A 14,641-nucleotide genomic window follows, 5' to 3' on the forward strand; every position below is an offset into this window, starting at 1 on the left:
CATTGGTCTCGTACGTCTTCTGTCATGGTTTGTTTGTTTGTTAGAATGTTTGTCTGTCTGCTGCTGCCCTGTTTCCCAGTCATGTTATAAACTGTTTCCTGTCCTGCTCAGCAAAGTTCATGAGTCAGATATAAACACAGAGATCCTCTTAAATTAGTTCTAATATGCAATTATATGGATTGTGCCTTCAGAAAGTAGTCATACCCCCTTGATTTATTCTACTTTTGGTTGTGGTACAGCCTGAATTCAAAATGGATTACATTCTACACACAATACCTCATAAGTAAAAAAAAATATGTTTTTAGAAATGTTTCTGAATACAGAAATATCTAAGTATTAACACCCCTGAGTCAATACTTTGTAGAAGCATCTTTATCAGTGATTACAGTTGTGAGTCTTTCTGGGTAAGTCTCTCAGACTTTTCCACATCTAGATTGTGTTACGTTTGGGGCAAATCCAATACAACACATCACTGAGTACCTCTCCATATTTGAATTCACCTATCAGCAGGATAATAACCTAAAACACAAAGCCAAATCTACACTGGAGTTGCTTAGTAAGAAAACGGTGAACATTCCTGAGTGGCTGAGTTACAGTTTTGGCTTAAATCTATTTTAAAATCTATGGCAAGACCTGAAAATAGTTGTCTGGCAATGATCAATAACCAATTTGACAAGAGTTTGAAGAATTTTGAAAATAATAATGGGCAATTGTTGCACATTACAGGTGTGGAACGCTCTTAGATACATACCCAGACTCACAGCTGTAATCACTGCCAAAGGTGCTTCTACAAAGTATTGACTCAGTGTGAATACTTATTTAATTAGATATTTCTGTATTTCATTGTCAATAAATTTGAAAAAAAATCTAAAAACATGTTTTCACTGTCATTATGGGGCATTGTGTGTAGATGGGTGAGAAAAAAATATATTTTATCAATTTTCAATGTGGAATAAGTCAAGGGGTGTACCTGAGTTCAATTTTGAGTCTCCTAGCAAGGGTCTGAATACTTATGTAAATAAGGTAATTCAGTTTTATTTTATTTGATAAATTAACCAAAATTTCCAAAAACCTGTTTTCGCTTTGTCATTATGAGGTATTTTGTGTAGATTGATGAGGATTTTTTTATTTATTTAATCAATTCTAGTACAAGGCTGTAACACAACAAAATGTGGAATAAGTCGAGGGGTATGAATACTTTCCGAAGACACATTTGGAAACTGTTCAGACCCCTTCACTTTTTCCAAATGTTGTTACTTTACAGCCTTATTCTAAAATTGATTGAATGTAGTTTTTTTCTCATCAACCTACACACAATAACCCATAATGACACAGCAAAAACCTGTTTTTAGAAATGTTTGCAAATGTCTTCAAAATAAAAAAACTTAAATAATTATTCATCCCCTTTACTCAGTACTTTGTTGAAGCACCTTTGGCAGTGATTACAGCCTCGAGTCTTCCTAGGTATGACGCTACAACCTTGGAACACCTGTATTTGGAGAGTTTCTCCTTTTCTTCTCTGCAGATCCTCTCAAGCTCTGTCAGGTTGGATGGGGAGTGTTGCTCACAGCTATTTTCAGGTCTCTCCAGAGATGTTTGTTCAAGTCCATGCTCTGGCTGGGCCAATCAAGGACATTCAGAGACTTTTCCCGAAGCCACTCCTGCATTGTCTTGGCTTCTTTGCTTAAGGTTGTATTCCTGTTGGAAGGTCAACCTTCGCCCCAGTCTGAGGTCCTGAGCGCTCTGGAGCAGGTTTTCATCAAGGATCTCTCTGTACTTTGCTCCGTTCATCTTGTCATCAAACCTGACTAGTCTCCCAGTCCCTTCCGCTGAAAAATATCCCCACAGCATGATGCTGCCACCACCATGCTTCACCGTAGGGATGGTAGCAGGTTTCCTCCAGATGTGACGCTTGGCATTCAGGCCAAGGAGTTCAATCTTCGTTTCAGCAGACCAGAGAATTTTGTTTCTCATGAGCTAAGAGTCCTTTAGTTGCCTTTAGGCAAACTCCAAGCGGCTGTCATGTGCCTTTTACTGAGGAGTGGCTTCCGTCTGGCCACTCTACCATAAAGGCCTGATTGGTGGAGTGCTGCAGAGATGGTTGTCCTTCTGGAAGGTTCTCCCATCTCCACAGAAGAACTCTGGAGCTCTGTCAGAGGGACCATCGGGTTTTGGTCACCTCCCTGACCAAGCTCCTTCTCCCCTGATTACTCAGTTTGGCTGGGCAACCAGCACTAGGAAGGGTGTTGGTGGTTCCAAACATCTTCCATTCTAAAATGATGGAGGCCACTGTGTTCTTGGGGACCTTAAATGCTGCAGAAATGTTTTGGTACCCTTCCCCGGATCTGTGCCTCGACACAACCCTGTCTCGGAGCTCTACGGACAATTCCTTCAACCTCATGGCTTTTTTTTTTGCTCTAACATGCACGGTCAACTGTGGGACCTTATATAGACAGGTGTGTGCTTTTTCAAATCATGTCCAATCAATTGAATTTACCACAAGTGGACTACAATCAAGTTGTAGAGACATCTCAAGGATGATCAATGGAAACAGGATGCACCTGACCTCAATTTTGAGTCTCATAGCAAAGGGTCTGATTACTTATGTAAATAATTTCCAAAAACTTGTTATTGCTTTGTCATTATGGAGTATTGTCTGTCATTTGATGAGGGAAAAAAAGTATTTAATCAATTTTAGCATGGTGAACATTATCTATCTATCTGGATATTAGAGCAGTGGTAACTCACCAGAACTACCAGCATTACATCCAAGAATCTGATTTCCCTGGAGCAGATCCTTTGTTCGCTCTCCCCAGAGCAATTGAACTTATTCCAGAGTCCAACCCAAAACATCACCGGTCGAGGAGAGGCAAACGAGGTGGCCAGCTGGTTCGACTTTGGAGGCGGGCACACCACCCACCGCTTCCGAGTATATTACTTGCTAATGTTCAGTCTTTGGATAACAACGTTTATGAGCTCAGAGCAAGGATTTCTTTCCAGAGAGACATTGGGGCCTGTAACATACTTTGTTTCACCAATACATCGTGCAGACTGTAATAAATATCTTTCCGGGAAGCAGAAGGGCAGAGGGGTGTGTTTCATGATTAAAGACTCATGGTGTAATTCTAGGAACATACAGGAACTCAAGTCCTTTTGTTCACCCGACTTAGAATACCTCACAATCAAATGTGATCTCCCAAGATCCCAAGAGAATTATCCTCCGTCATTGCCACGGCCGTTTACATCACTCCTCAAGCCGATACCACGACGGCCCTCAAAAAACTTCACTGGACTTTATGCAAACTGGAAACCGCATATCCTGAGGCTGCATTAATTGTGGCTGGGATTTTAACCAAGCAAATTTGAGAACTAGGCTGCTGAAGTTCTATCAACATATTGACTGTACTACTCGCGCTGCTAAGACTCTCAACCATTGCTATTCAAATTTCCGGAATGCTTACAAGGCCCTCTCCCGCCCTCCTTTCATCAAATCTGACCACGACTCCATCTTGCTCCTCCCTTCCTATAGGCAGAAACTCAAACAGGAAGTACCTGTGCTAAGGACTATTCAACGCTGGTCTGACCAATCGGAATCCACGATTCAGGATTATTTTGATCACGTGGACTGGGATATGCTCGGGTAGCTTGCGAAAATAATCTAGATGCATACACGGATACGGTGACTGAGTTTATAAGGAAGTGTATTGGAGATGTAGTTCCCACTGTGACTATGAAAACCTACCCTAACCACAGTAGCATTCGCGCGAAACTGAAAGCGCGAACCACCTCATTTCTACCTTGGCAAGGTGACTGGGAATATGGCAGAATATAAACATCATCATCAACGTCATTATAGAGATAAACTGGAGTCACAATTCAACGGTTCAGACACGAGACGTATGTGGCGTCGACTACAGACAATCACAGACTACAAAAGGAAAACCAGCCATGTCGCAGAGGCCGACATCTTGCTTCCGGACAAGTTAACCACATTCTTTGCTGGCTTTGAGGATAACACAGTGCCACGGACGTGGCCCGCTACCAAGGACTGTGGGCTCTCCTTCTCCGTGGCCGACGTGAGTAAAACATTTAAATGTGTTAACCCTCGCAAGGCTGCCGGTCCAGACGGCATCCCAGCCGCGTCTTCAGAGCATGTGCAGACCAGCTGGCTGGTGTGTTTACGGGCACATTCAATCTCTCCCTGTCCCAGTCTGCTGTCCCCACATGCTTCAAGAAGGCCACCATTGTTCCTGTACCCATGAAGGCAAAGGTAATTGAACTTAATGACTATCGCCCCGTAGCACTCACGTCTGTCATCATGAAGTGCTTTGAGAGACTAGTCAAGGATCAGATCACCTCTATCTTACCTGCCGCCCTAGACCCACTTCAATTTGCTTACCGCCCCAATAGATCCACAGATGATGCAATCACCATCACTCTGCACACTGCCCTATCCCATCTGGACAAGAGGAATACCTATGTAAGAATGCTGTTTATTGACTATAGCTCAGCATTCAACACCATAGTACCCTCCAAACTCATCATTAAGCTTGAGGCCCTGGGTCTGAACTCCGCCCTGTGCAACTGGGTCCTGAACTTCCTGACGTGCCGCCCCCAGGTGGTGAAGGTAGGAAACATCACCTCCACTCCGCTGATCCTCAACACTGGGGCCCCACAAGGGTGCGTACTCAGCCCCCTCCTGTAGTCCCTGTTCACTCATGACTGCGTGGCCAAGCACACTTCCAACTCAATCATCAAGTTTTAGACCCAAGCCACCCCCTGTACCCGGACTTTGAACTACTCCCCTTTGGGCGCAAGTATAGGGCACCCCTCAGCAGGAAAAACAGAACTAGACAACCATTTGTGCAAGATGTGATATCCCTCCTAAATAGCTTGGGCTAATGTTCCTATAAAGCGGCCTTTCATGTAAGGCCAGCACGCTAGTCTTTTTTGGGGGGAAATTATAAATGTTTTATTGGTATGTAACGGTTAATAAAGTTGTATTGTCAATTTTGTTTTGTATTTAAACACCACTTTAAACGTGTACATGACACTGCAACAAAATTTCCCCATGGGGACAATAAAGTCAGTAAGTAAGTAAGTAAGAAAGTAAGACGACACAACAGTAGTAGACTTGATTACCAACGATGACGAGACAGCCTACAGGGAGGAGGTGAGGGCTCTGGGAGTGTGGTGCCTGGAAAACAACCTCTCACTCAACGTCAACAAAATAAAGGAGATGATCGTGGACTTCAGGAAACAGCAGAGGGTGCCCCCCCCCCCCCCCCCCCCCCCTATCTACATCAACGGGACAGCAGCGGAGAAGGTGGAAAGCTTCAAGTTCATTGGTGTACACATCACTGACAAACTGAAATGGACCACCCACACTGTGGTGAAGAAGGCGCAACAGAGCCTCTTCAAACTCAGGAGGCTAAAGAAATGTGGCTTGTTACCTAAAACCCTCACAAACTTTTACAGATGCACAATTGAAAGCATCCTGTCAGGCTGTATCGCTGCCTGGAATGGCAACTGCACCGCCCGCAACCTCAAAGCTCTCCAGAGGGCAGTGAGGTCTGCCCAACGCATTACCGGGGCAAACTACCCGCCCTCCAGGACACAGGATGATGATGTCACAGGAAGGCCGAAAAGATCAGCAAGGACATCAACAACCACTCACCCCACTATCATCCAGAAGGCGAGGTCAGTACAGGTGCATCAAAGCTGGGACAGAGACTCAAAAACAGCTTATATCTCAAAGCCATCAGACTGTTAAACAGCCATCACTAACACATTAGAGGCTACTGCCTATGGGCATAGACTAGAAACCACTGGCCACTTTAAGGAATGGAACACTAGTCACATTAATAATGTTTACATACCTGGCATTAGTCATCTCATATGTATATACTGTATTCTATGCTATTCTACGGAATCTTAGTCACTTAATGTTTACATATCTTGCCTTACTCATCTCATATGTACAGTGGGGCAAAAAAGTATTTAGTCAGCCACCAATTGTGTAAGTTCTCCCACTTAAAAAGATGAGAGAGGCCTGTAATTTTCATCATAGGTATCATAAATACACTATGTTGACTGTGCCTTTAAACAGCTTAGAAAATTCCAGAAAATTATGTCATGGCGTTAGAAGCTTCTGATAGGCGTATTGACATAATTTGAGTCAATTGGAGGTGTACCCGTGGATGTGTTTCAAGGCCCATCTTCAAACTCAGTGCCTCTTTGCTTGACATCATGGGAAAATAAAAAGAAATCAGCCAAGACCTCATAAAAAAAATTGTGAACCTCCACAAGTCTGGTTCATCCTTGGGAGCAATTTCCAAATGCCTGAAGGTACTACATTCATCTGTACAAACAATAGTACACAAGTATAAACACCATGGGACCACGCAGCCGTCATACCGCTCAGGAAGGAGACTTGTTCTGTCTACTAGAGATTAACTTACTTTGGTGTGAAAAGGGCAAATCAATCCCAGAACAACAGCAAAGGACCTTCGAAAGATGCTAGAGGAAACCGGTACAAAAGTATCTGTATCCACAGTAAAACGAGTCCTATATCGACATAACATGAAAGGCCGCTCAGCAAGGAAGAAGCCACTGCTCCAAAATCGACATAAAAAAAGCAAGACTACGGTTGCAACTGCACATGGGGACAAAGATTGTAATTTTGGAGAAATGTCCACTGGTCTGATGAAACAAAAATGGAACTGTTTGGCCGTAATGACCATCGTTATGTTTGTAGGAAAAAGGGGGACGCCTGCAAGTCGAAGAACACCATCCCAACCGTGAAGCACGAGGGTGGCAGCATCATGTTGTGGGGGTGCTTTGCTGCAGGAGGGAATGGTGCACTTCACAAAATAGATGACATCATGAGGAAGGAACATTATGTGGATATATTGAAGTAACATCTCAAGACATCTGTCAGGAATAGTTGTGAATGGGTCTTCCAAATGAACAATGACCCCAAGCATACTTCCAAAGTTGTGGCAAAATGGCTGAAGGACAACAACGTCAAGGTATTGGAGTGGACATCACAAAGCCCTGACCTCAATACCATAGAACATTTGTGGGCAGAACTGAAAAAAACGTGTGCGAGCAAGGAGGCCTACAAACCTAAATCAGTTACACCAGCTCTGTTAGAAGGAATGGGCCAAAATTCACCCAACTTATTGTGGGAAGCTTGTGGAAGGCTACGCGTTAAAGTTAATAAACAATTTAAAGACAATGCTACCAAATACTAATTGAGAGTATGTAAATGTCTGACCCACTGGGAATGTAATGAAAGAAATAAAAGCTGAAATAAATAATTCACTCTACTATTATTCTGACATTTCACATTCTTAAAATAAAGTGGTGATCCTAACTGACCTAAAACAGGGAATTTTTTACTTGGATTAAATGTCAGGAATTGTGAAAAACTGAGTTGAAATGTCTTTGGCTAAGGTGTATGTAAACTTCTGACTTCAACTGTATATAGTCTTATATGTATATAGTCTTAAATGTTGTGTAATTTGTTAGATATTACTTGTTAGATATTTCCTCACTGTCAGAGTGTGTTAGCCATCTGAGCTAAAAATCAAAGCATATTTTCACTAACACCAATGAAACCGAAATATGTGCAATGGTTAAGTCTCTCGGGTTTGATTGGTTGAGACTGTCCTCTCATTGGAACGCTGGAAGAAGTGCAGCAGCTTTTGCTTCCCCTTTGCAGTGCTTTAATGACATTTAGTTCTGCATTTTAAAAAGGTATAATGGAAAGGGGGATAGCTCGTCAGTTGTCCAACTGAACGCATTCAACTGAGATGTGTCTTCCGCATTTAACCCAACCCATCAGAATCGGTATAATTTGTAATGATCCTATAAATATAATTTATCAATGTGTTAAGTGATTCATATGTAATGTAAGGTTTAGTGTAGTATGTATATGTGCTTGTTTCAATTTCATGAAATAAAAATAGTTAAATGGGTAAAACAGTTCATAGCGGTTGAAAAGGTAGTGTCAGGTTCCTGCCAGGTGGAGAGGCGGAAGCTTTTAGTAAATTCCTTGCAACCAGACAGACGCTCGAGTTTAACCTGAGGTAATATCGAATATTTTTTATAACTAAACCAAGATAGACCACAGCCTGTCGTTTCCAACGGGAACAAATTAGTCATGGTGGGCAGAACAATCTATGAATTTGGCAGAGCCAAGCAAGAGTTAGCGAGATCCTATTGGCCCGTTCTAGTGACATCCCGTTAGGGAACGATTACTTAAAACGTTGACAAAGGGAAAAGTCTACAAAACTAAGTGCACTCTGTTAATAACAGAATTCTCGTTTTGGGAAAAGAAAATTGAGATCAAATATTTCATCGATGAGAACATTTGCAGAATATCGGCCATCTTCTTCCATATTCTCCCCCTGCCGGCCACTGGGCTTCCTCTACTACCATATTTGGTAGTGAGTGGAAACGCCAAGCGGATGATTCACATTTATACATCCGGTGAATATCTGCCTCATTGTTCTATCTGTGGTAACATTTGTAAGCCAATTTTTGTGACAGCCACACTGAATTTGCGGCAGCCAGCCAGTCTGTCCTCTGCTACCACTCGAACAACGTTAAAGGGGCTCGTCTCAACATAGGCCAATGATTTCCAGCTCAGCATTCCTCAAAGGGACCCGTGCGGTCCAGTGCTTCAGACCGTTACACACCACACTCATTGCCAACATGCCTATCAAGGTAAGAAATGCCGTCAGAAAAATGTTTGATCTAAAAATAACGCTCCTTCATGACCTTGACTGCAAACTCGATTCAGTTTTTATTTTAAACACGTGATTCTTCTATTTATTCTCCTTGTTGTCCATGATGTAAACATCCTCCATGCTCAAGCCGCATTATATCTAACGTTACTCGATGGCCATAGTGCCCTGATGATGGATGGGTAATGCATGATCGACTGGTGCATTCAATCAGTGAGCACGGTTACATGCACACGCAAACGAACTATAATCTGACTAAAACGGAAAATCTATTTCTCTTCAGCAGGTAGCGTTTTTTCATTTCGCCCACCAAGCAAGGAGTTTTTGTATGGAGGTCAATGAGTGTCAGTTTGGTTTGAAAAACAAACATTTATTGCTTAATTGCTACATGAGATTTATTTGATGAAAGTCTAGTCGATAATGCTTAAGTTAAAAGTGTACTTATATAAGTAGGACACGTGACATCTTGGCAACTTTGAGAGAAAAAAACACTTTATAGGAGTTGCCTCGATGGCTATGCATATTCACAAATGAGGCAAGTAGCATAGCATATTCTCCATTGAATTACAGGCGGTTGATGTCAACAACCCTCATCGAATATTCAAAAAATTATTGCAGTAATGAGATGTATCCACCAATCCAAACAAGGGATAGGCGTGATGCTGTACAGTCTGCCATGCCGCTTTGTGGACAACTACTCCCATTGTTTAGTGTCTTGTCAGTATATCTATAATCTTTGAAGCTAGCAAGTTGGAGTCTGTGTGTACTTCCATTTGTGCCACGGTGAAGCCAACACATGACTTGTTGAAAATATTGAACACAAGCAGTACACAGAACGAGGCTTCATGCCTTATGTCCACCAGATGCATCGAACTCTGCGTTCCAGTGGAAGTCATTCATTGTCAATGGAGCAGTCCGCAAAGCTGCGTTGGGGGGACCGCATTAGGCTGGGGTGTGTTCTGTGTACCTCATGCGTTCAATGTTTTCAACTCGTGCGTTGCTTTAATGTGTGGGGGTACAAACAGACATCCGCTAGACATCCGGCAAAACAAAACGCATATGCATCTGGTAAGCCTCGTTCACATTACTACTAAGCGTTCTGTTGCACTGGATGTCATGCATTTCAATGACGTCCACAACGGAGTGTAAAACACAACGCCCCTTTGCGGTTGAATGCTCCATTGCGAGACGGATGATGTTGCATACTTTGAAATTGTTCAAATTTTGCATCTTCAGTCCAGCCAGAGTCCGTCGAAGAACCGGAAGTTACCAAAGTACAGAAGAAGATGAAAATATGTGGTTTTCGGTGATGGGTTTTATGGGATAGCTAGCAACTTGGAAACAATGACCCATTCCTATAAGTGAGTACTATTTTAATAGTAATGTTAAAATACACGTTGGCTGTTAAGCTAATTATATTCTATAACTGTTGCCTCCCGTTTAAGTTTATTGTGATGGTAATGGCGTTTGTTTTTGATCATTATTAGGTGGAGGTCGCTAGCTAGCTGCTCTGCAGCACAAGCTAGCTTGATTTGCTATGAAATAAAAACAGTTGAGGAAAAGGTTACTAAACAAAACATGTTTTATTATCACCTGAAACAAGATATGTATCATGTCTTGAATGAAAAGGTAATATTTGTCAATCTCCCAAAATAAATGCTTTCTCTGACGAGAGGCAGTTGCAGTGTGTTCAGTGTGGTGCATACGTTGGCATACGTTGACGTATGCGTCAAACTGTATGCGTAGACGGCTTGACAGAAATGGTAGCAGAAGGTGAATGTTGCATACATATCCAGACGATGCTGTATACTATTTTGCGCAGTGGCGGTCGGTGTGTTTGAAGTTTAAGACTCTGAAGATGATGTACGGGCGTATTGAAATGTGTCATGGTGTAAACAGGGCATCAGCGGTTGGCTGGGACATGCGCACATCAAATCCCCCGCGGGAACTCAGATTAATAGTGTTTTCATTGTCCTAATCATTTGAAAGATTGCTCAGAAAACCAGATGTTTTTTATCGGTGTATGCTTACTTTGATTTTAGATAACTAATGCCATACTCAGCCTTCAGTTTAATATTTGAACTATTAGTGTGAATGTAAACATACTCAGTCTACCTTTTTTTTATAGGTGCAAGATTAGATAACCGGATGGGGCAGGTTTGGAAACGGTTACCACATCATTTGTAGGGAATCTGATCTGATATATAAAGGCATATGGCACGAAATCCGCTTTTCTACTTATCACTTTAGACCCCTGTCCTTAGATTTTTCCCAACATGCCATTTTTATTTGTGGTAATATAGCTGAGTCATTGGTAGACATACCAACACTGCATGACTGAGCCAGCTGCTGTTAGTGAGTGCCCCGGAGAGGACTCTGCTTTTGGCTCTACACATTCAGCAAAGTCACGATGCTCCAGTAGTAACTTTTCAAGTCTATTGTGGTGGCAAAATGTCCATAACCACTCCCTGCAGGTCCAATACATTATTCAAATGTTGCTATACAGAGTCAAGTTCTAAATTCAATATCTGTGACTAATGGAATGGGGGTTGCAGAACAGAATAAGATTTTAAATTTTTCATGTATAACTTGATTGACCATCAACAGTGTTTGACTGAATGCTTCACACTCACTAGGTTGGAGAAAAACTTCCGGCAGTGGAGGTTCATGAGAATGAGCCAGGCAATAAGGTGTCGATGGACCAACTCTTCAAGGGGAAGAAGGGAGTTCTCTTTGCTGTGCCAGGAGCTTTCACTCCTGGGTGCTCCAAGGTAACCTCCTTTCAGATCATCCTCATTTCAATGAATTTACCCGGATGTGCATTCCTCTTTATTATAAAAAAAAAAAAAAATTGTTCACTGTATGTTCTGCATGCATCATCTGAAACCACTGTTTCACCGCAAGTCCTTTCTTGCTCTTATCCCTCAGACTCACCTTCCAGGGTTTGTGGAGCAAGCAGCAGCGCTGAAGAGCAAGGGTGTGCAGGAGGTCGCCTGCATCTCCATTAACGACGCATTCGTTATGGCTGCCTGGGGGAAGGAGCATGGAGCGGGTGGCAAGGTGCAGAATGCTGTTTGAAATTAACAAGCTGATACCTTGACCTTCAGCCTTCCCGATTGTCTGTTCTTCTAGTCTACATAGTGCATTATTCAGTCCTGGGCTGAATATCTCCCTTCTGTTATTCTGGTCTCCAGCACTCTACTTGGTACAGGAAATCTTAGTCATCTAAAGTCTTTGTCCTAAGTAATCAATCTGCAGTTGCTACATACATTTTTAGACTTTTAATTGAATTATATGTACCCAGTGATTATTGAATATAAATTACAAATGCTTCATGAGCTTATTTCTACTGTCCTATACTATCAGAACCCCATATATTTCCTCTTCTTACTCCATTGTTGATAAACAATGTAATTGTAAACAAACACTCTAGGCTAAACTTGATTAAAACTATAATTTTGAGCTCATAGATGGCCTTGCATCCATAGCTGTCTAGGAATTTGAATGGTTACATTTCCCAAGCCCCATCCCTCAGCAGTTTACCAAAAACAGTGGCGGGGTGTACAGCTTTGATGTTTTAACCTCAGATTGCCTCTTTAACATTCATTGGAAATATCTTCTTTCCCAGAGACATTATTACAACAAGCCCAGAACTGGTTAAATTATAGTACCAGTCAAAAGTTTGGACACACCTACTCATTCAAGGGTTTTTATTTGGACTATTTTCTACATTGTATAATAATAGAAGACATCACAACTATGAAATCATGTAGTAACTATAAAAAAAAGTTAAACAAATCAAAATATTTTTTTGGTTCTTCAAAGTAGACACCCTTTGGCTTGATGACAGCTTTGCACATATGCTGAGTACTTGTTGGCTGCTTTTCCTTCACTATGCAGTCCAAACCATCTCAATTGGGTTGAGGTCAGGTGATTGTGGAGGCCAGGTTACCTGATGCAGCACTCATCACTCTCCTTGGTCAAATAGCCCTTACACAGCCTGGATGTTTTGGGTCATTGTCCTGTTGAAAAACCAAATGATAGTCCCACTAAGCGCAATTTAGATGGGATGGTGTATCGCTGCAGAATGCTGTGGTAGCCATGCTGGTTAAGTGTGCCTTGAATTCTAAATAAATCATGACCGGGTCACCAGCAAAGCACCATCACAACACCGCCTCCATGCTTCACGGTGGGAACCACACATGCAGAGTAGGTGAACGGATTATCTCCGCATCTCACAAAGACACGGCACGATTTCACGCAGACTCCTCTAAACAGTTGATTTGTGTTACTTGAACTCTGAAGCAATTATTTGGGCTGCAATTTCTGAGGCTGGTAACTCTAATGAACTTATCTTCAGCAGCAGAGGTAACTCTGGGTCTTCCTTTCCTGTGGCGGTCCTCATGAGAGACAGTTTCATAGTGCTAGACGGTTTTTGTGACTGCACTTGGAAGTTCTTCGAAATTGTCCGGATTGACTCGTTTATCTTTGCTTAGTTGAAGTGTTGCCATTATATGGACTTGACCTTTAACCAAATAGGACTATCTTCTGTATACCAACCCTACCATGTCACAACAACTGATTGGCTCAAATGAACAAAATTAACTTTTCAAGGCATTCCAGGTGACTACCTCATGAAGCTGGTTGAGAGAATGCTAAGCTGTCATGGCAAATATTTTGATGTTAATCACAATGTAGAACATATTAGTTTTTTTTTTTTTTTTTACTGAATATGAATGTGTCCATACCTTTGACTGGTACTGTATATTGATCTTTCAGTCTAGGCATGTTCTTGAACATGTTTCATCTCGTGTTAGGCCGGGAATCAATCCAACTTTCAAAGGCAATATTACGTTTGCGAAGATTGCATTCAAGGTAAAAGCTGCAGACGTCGGTTCAATTGGAAATGACCTTTTAATTCATTGCCATGAACGCTACGGCTTGGTTTCAGATTGAATCCCGGCCCTAATCTGCACAGGAGTGGATATAAAACATGTATGCAAGCATGAAATGAATATATCGTTTGTAGTTTAATCATACATACAGCTAGTGTACCCAATTTATACTTGCGTGTGTGGTGTCTACGGCCTGTCTTTTGCAGGTGCGAATGCTGGCTGATCCTACTGGCGCATTCACTAAGGTCAGATATGTCTTCAAAGCCTTGATTTTATTAGTGTACACTTTGTACACTGAATGTAACCCCCATTTTATTTACAGGCAGTGGACCTGTTGCTAGACAACGATCAGATTGTTGCTGTGCTTGGAAACAAGCGCTCCCAGAGGTGAGGTCTTTTCCCCTATATCAGTGTTAACTTGCCGCAACAGACTGTAGAGTGGGTCACAGTTAACACTTCTGTTTAGTCTCAACATTTGGATTTCACACTGCAAAAAGCATAATCAACCCCAATAAAGTAATTCATATTCCTTATGTCTCTCAGGTACGCTATGTTGGTGGAAGATGGCGTTGTGAAGAATATCAATGTGGAGCCTGACGGTACTGGTCTGACATGCAGCCTGGCCTCTAATATGCTCTCTGAGCTGGTGTAGGCCTGTTGGGACTAGCTCACTCCAACCAGACAGAAGTCTAACCTTAAGTTACAATGCACTGTCATACTACTTTACCTGACCCTTGTCACATGCCTGTGAAGATAGATGTGGTTTAATGGACAGACATTGTATGGTTCATAAACTGTGATTAAAGCAAAACATGTAGACTGCAAAGATACGTTTTTTCCACCTGCTTGGACTTTCTGGATGATGGCATGGCAGTCCAACTTGATGTTACTGGAGATTCACTAATTGCCAAATTCAACATGTAAAATTAACTCATCCTAGAGGTATAGATATGCTTTAAAAGGCATAGCAGTTCATTTGAATCCTTAAGGTTT

At 42.0% G+C, this 14,641-nt stretch overlaps 1 protein-coding gene across 2 annotated transcripts; it reads left to right on the plus strand.

Moving 5' to 3' along the window:
• The first annotated feature begins 8,481 nt into the window (after positions 1-8,481).
• Positions 8,482-14,478, plus strand: LOC109872940 (peroxiredoxin-5, mitochondrial-like). Of its 2 annotated transcripts, XM_020464368.2 has the most exons (6): positions 8,482-8,733; positions 11,390-11,524; positions 11,682-11,813; positions 13,855-13,893; positions 13,971-14,035; positions 14,192-14,478. In XM_020464368.2, the coding sequence occupies exons 1-6, from the start codon at positions 8,641-8,643 to the stop codon at positions 14,298-14,300; spliced, it is 573 nt and encodes a 190-aa protein (XP_020319957.1). In that variant the 5' UTR covers positions 8,482-8,640; the 3' UTR covers positions 14,301-14,478. The 2 variants fall into 2 exon arrangements, with proteins under 2 accessions (XP_020319957.1, XP_020319958.1); XM_020464369.2 differs by lacking the exon at positions 13,855-13,893 and having other exon boundaries at positions 8,497-8,733.
• Positions 14,479-14,641: the final 163 nt, after the last annotated feature.

This window comes from Oncorhynchus kisutch, linkage group LG28 (assembly GCF_002021735.2).
Source record: "Oncorhynchus kisutch isolate 150728-3 linkage group LG28, Okis_V2, whole genome shotgun sequence".
In the NCBI taxonomy this organism is placed as follows: domain Eukaryota; kingdom Metazoa; phylum Chordata; class Actinopteri; order Salmoniformes; family Salmonidae; genus Oncorhynchus; species Oncorhynchus kisutch.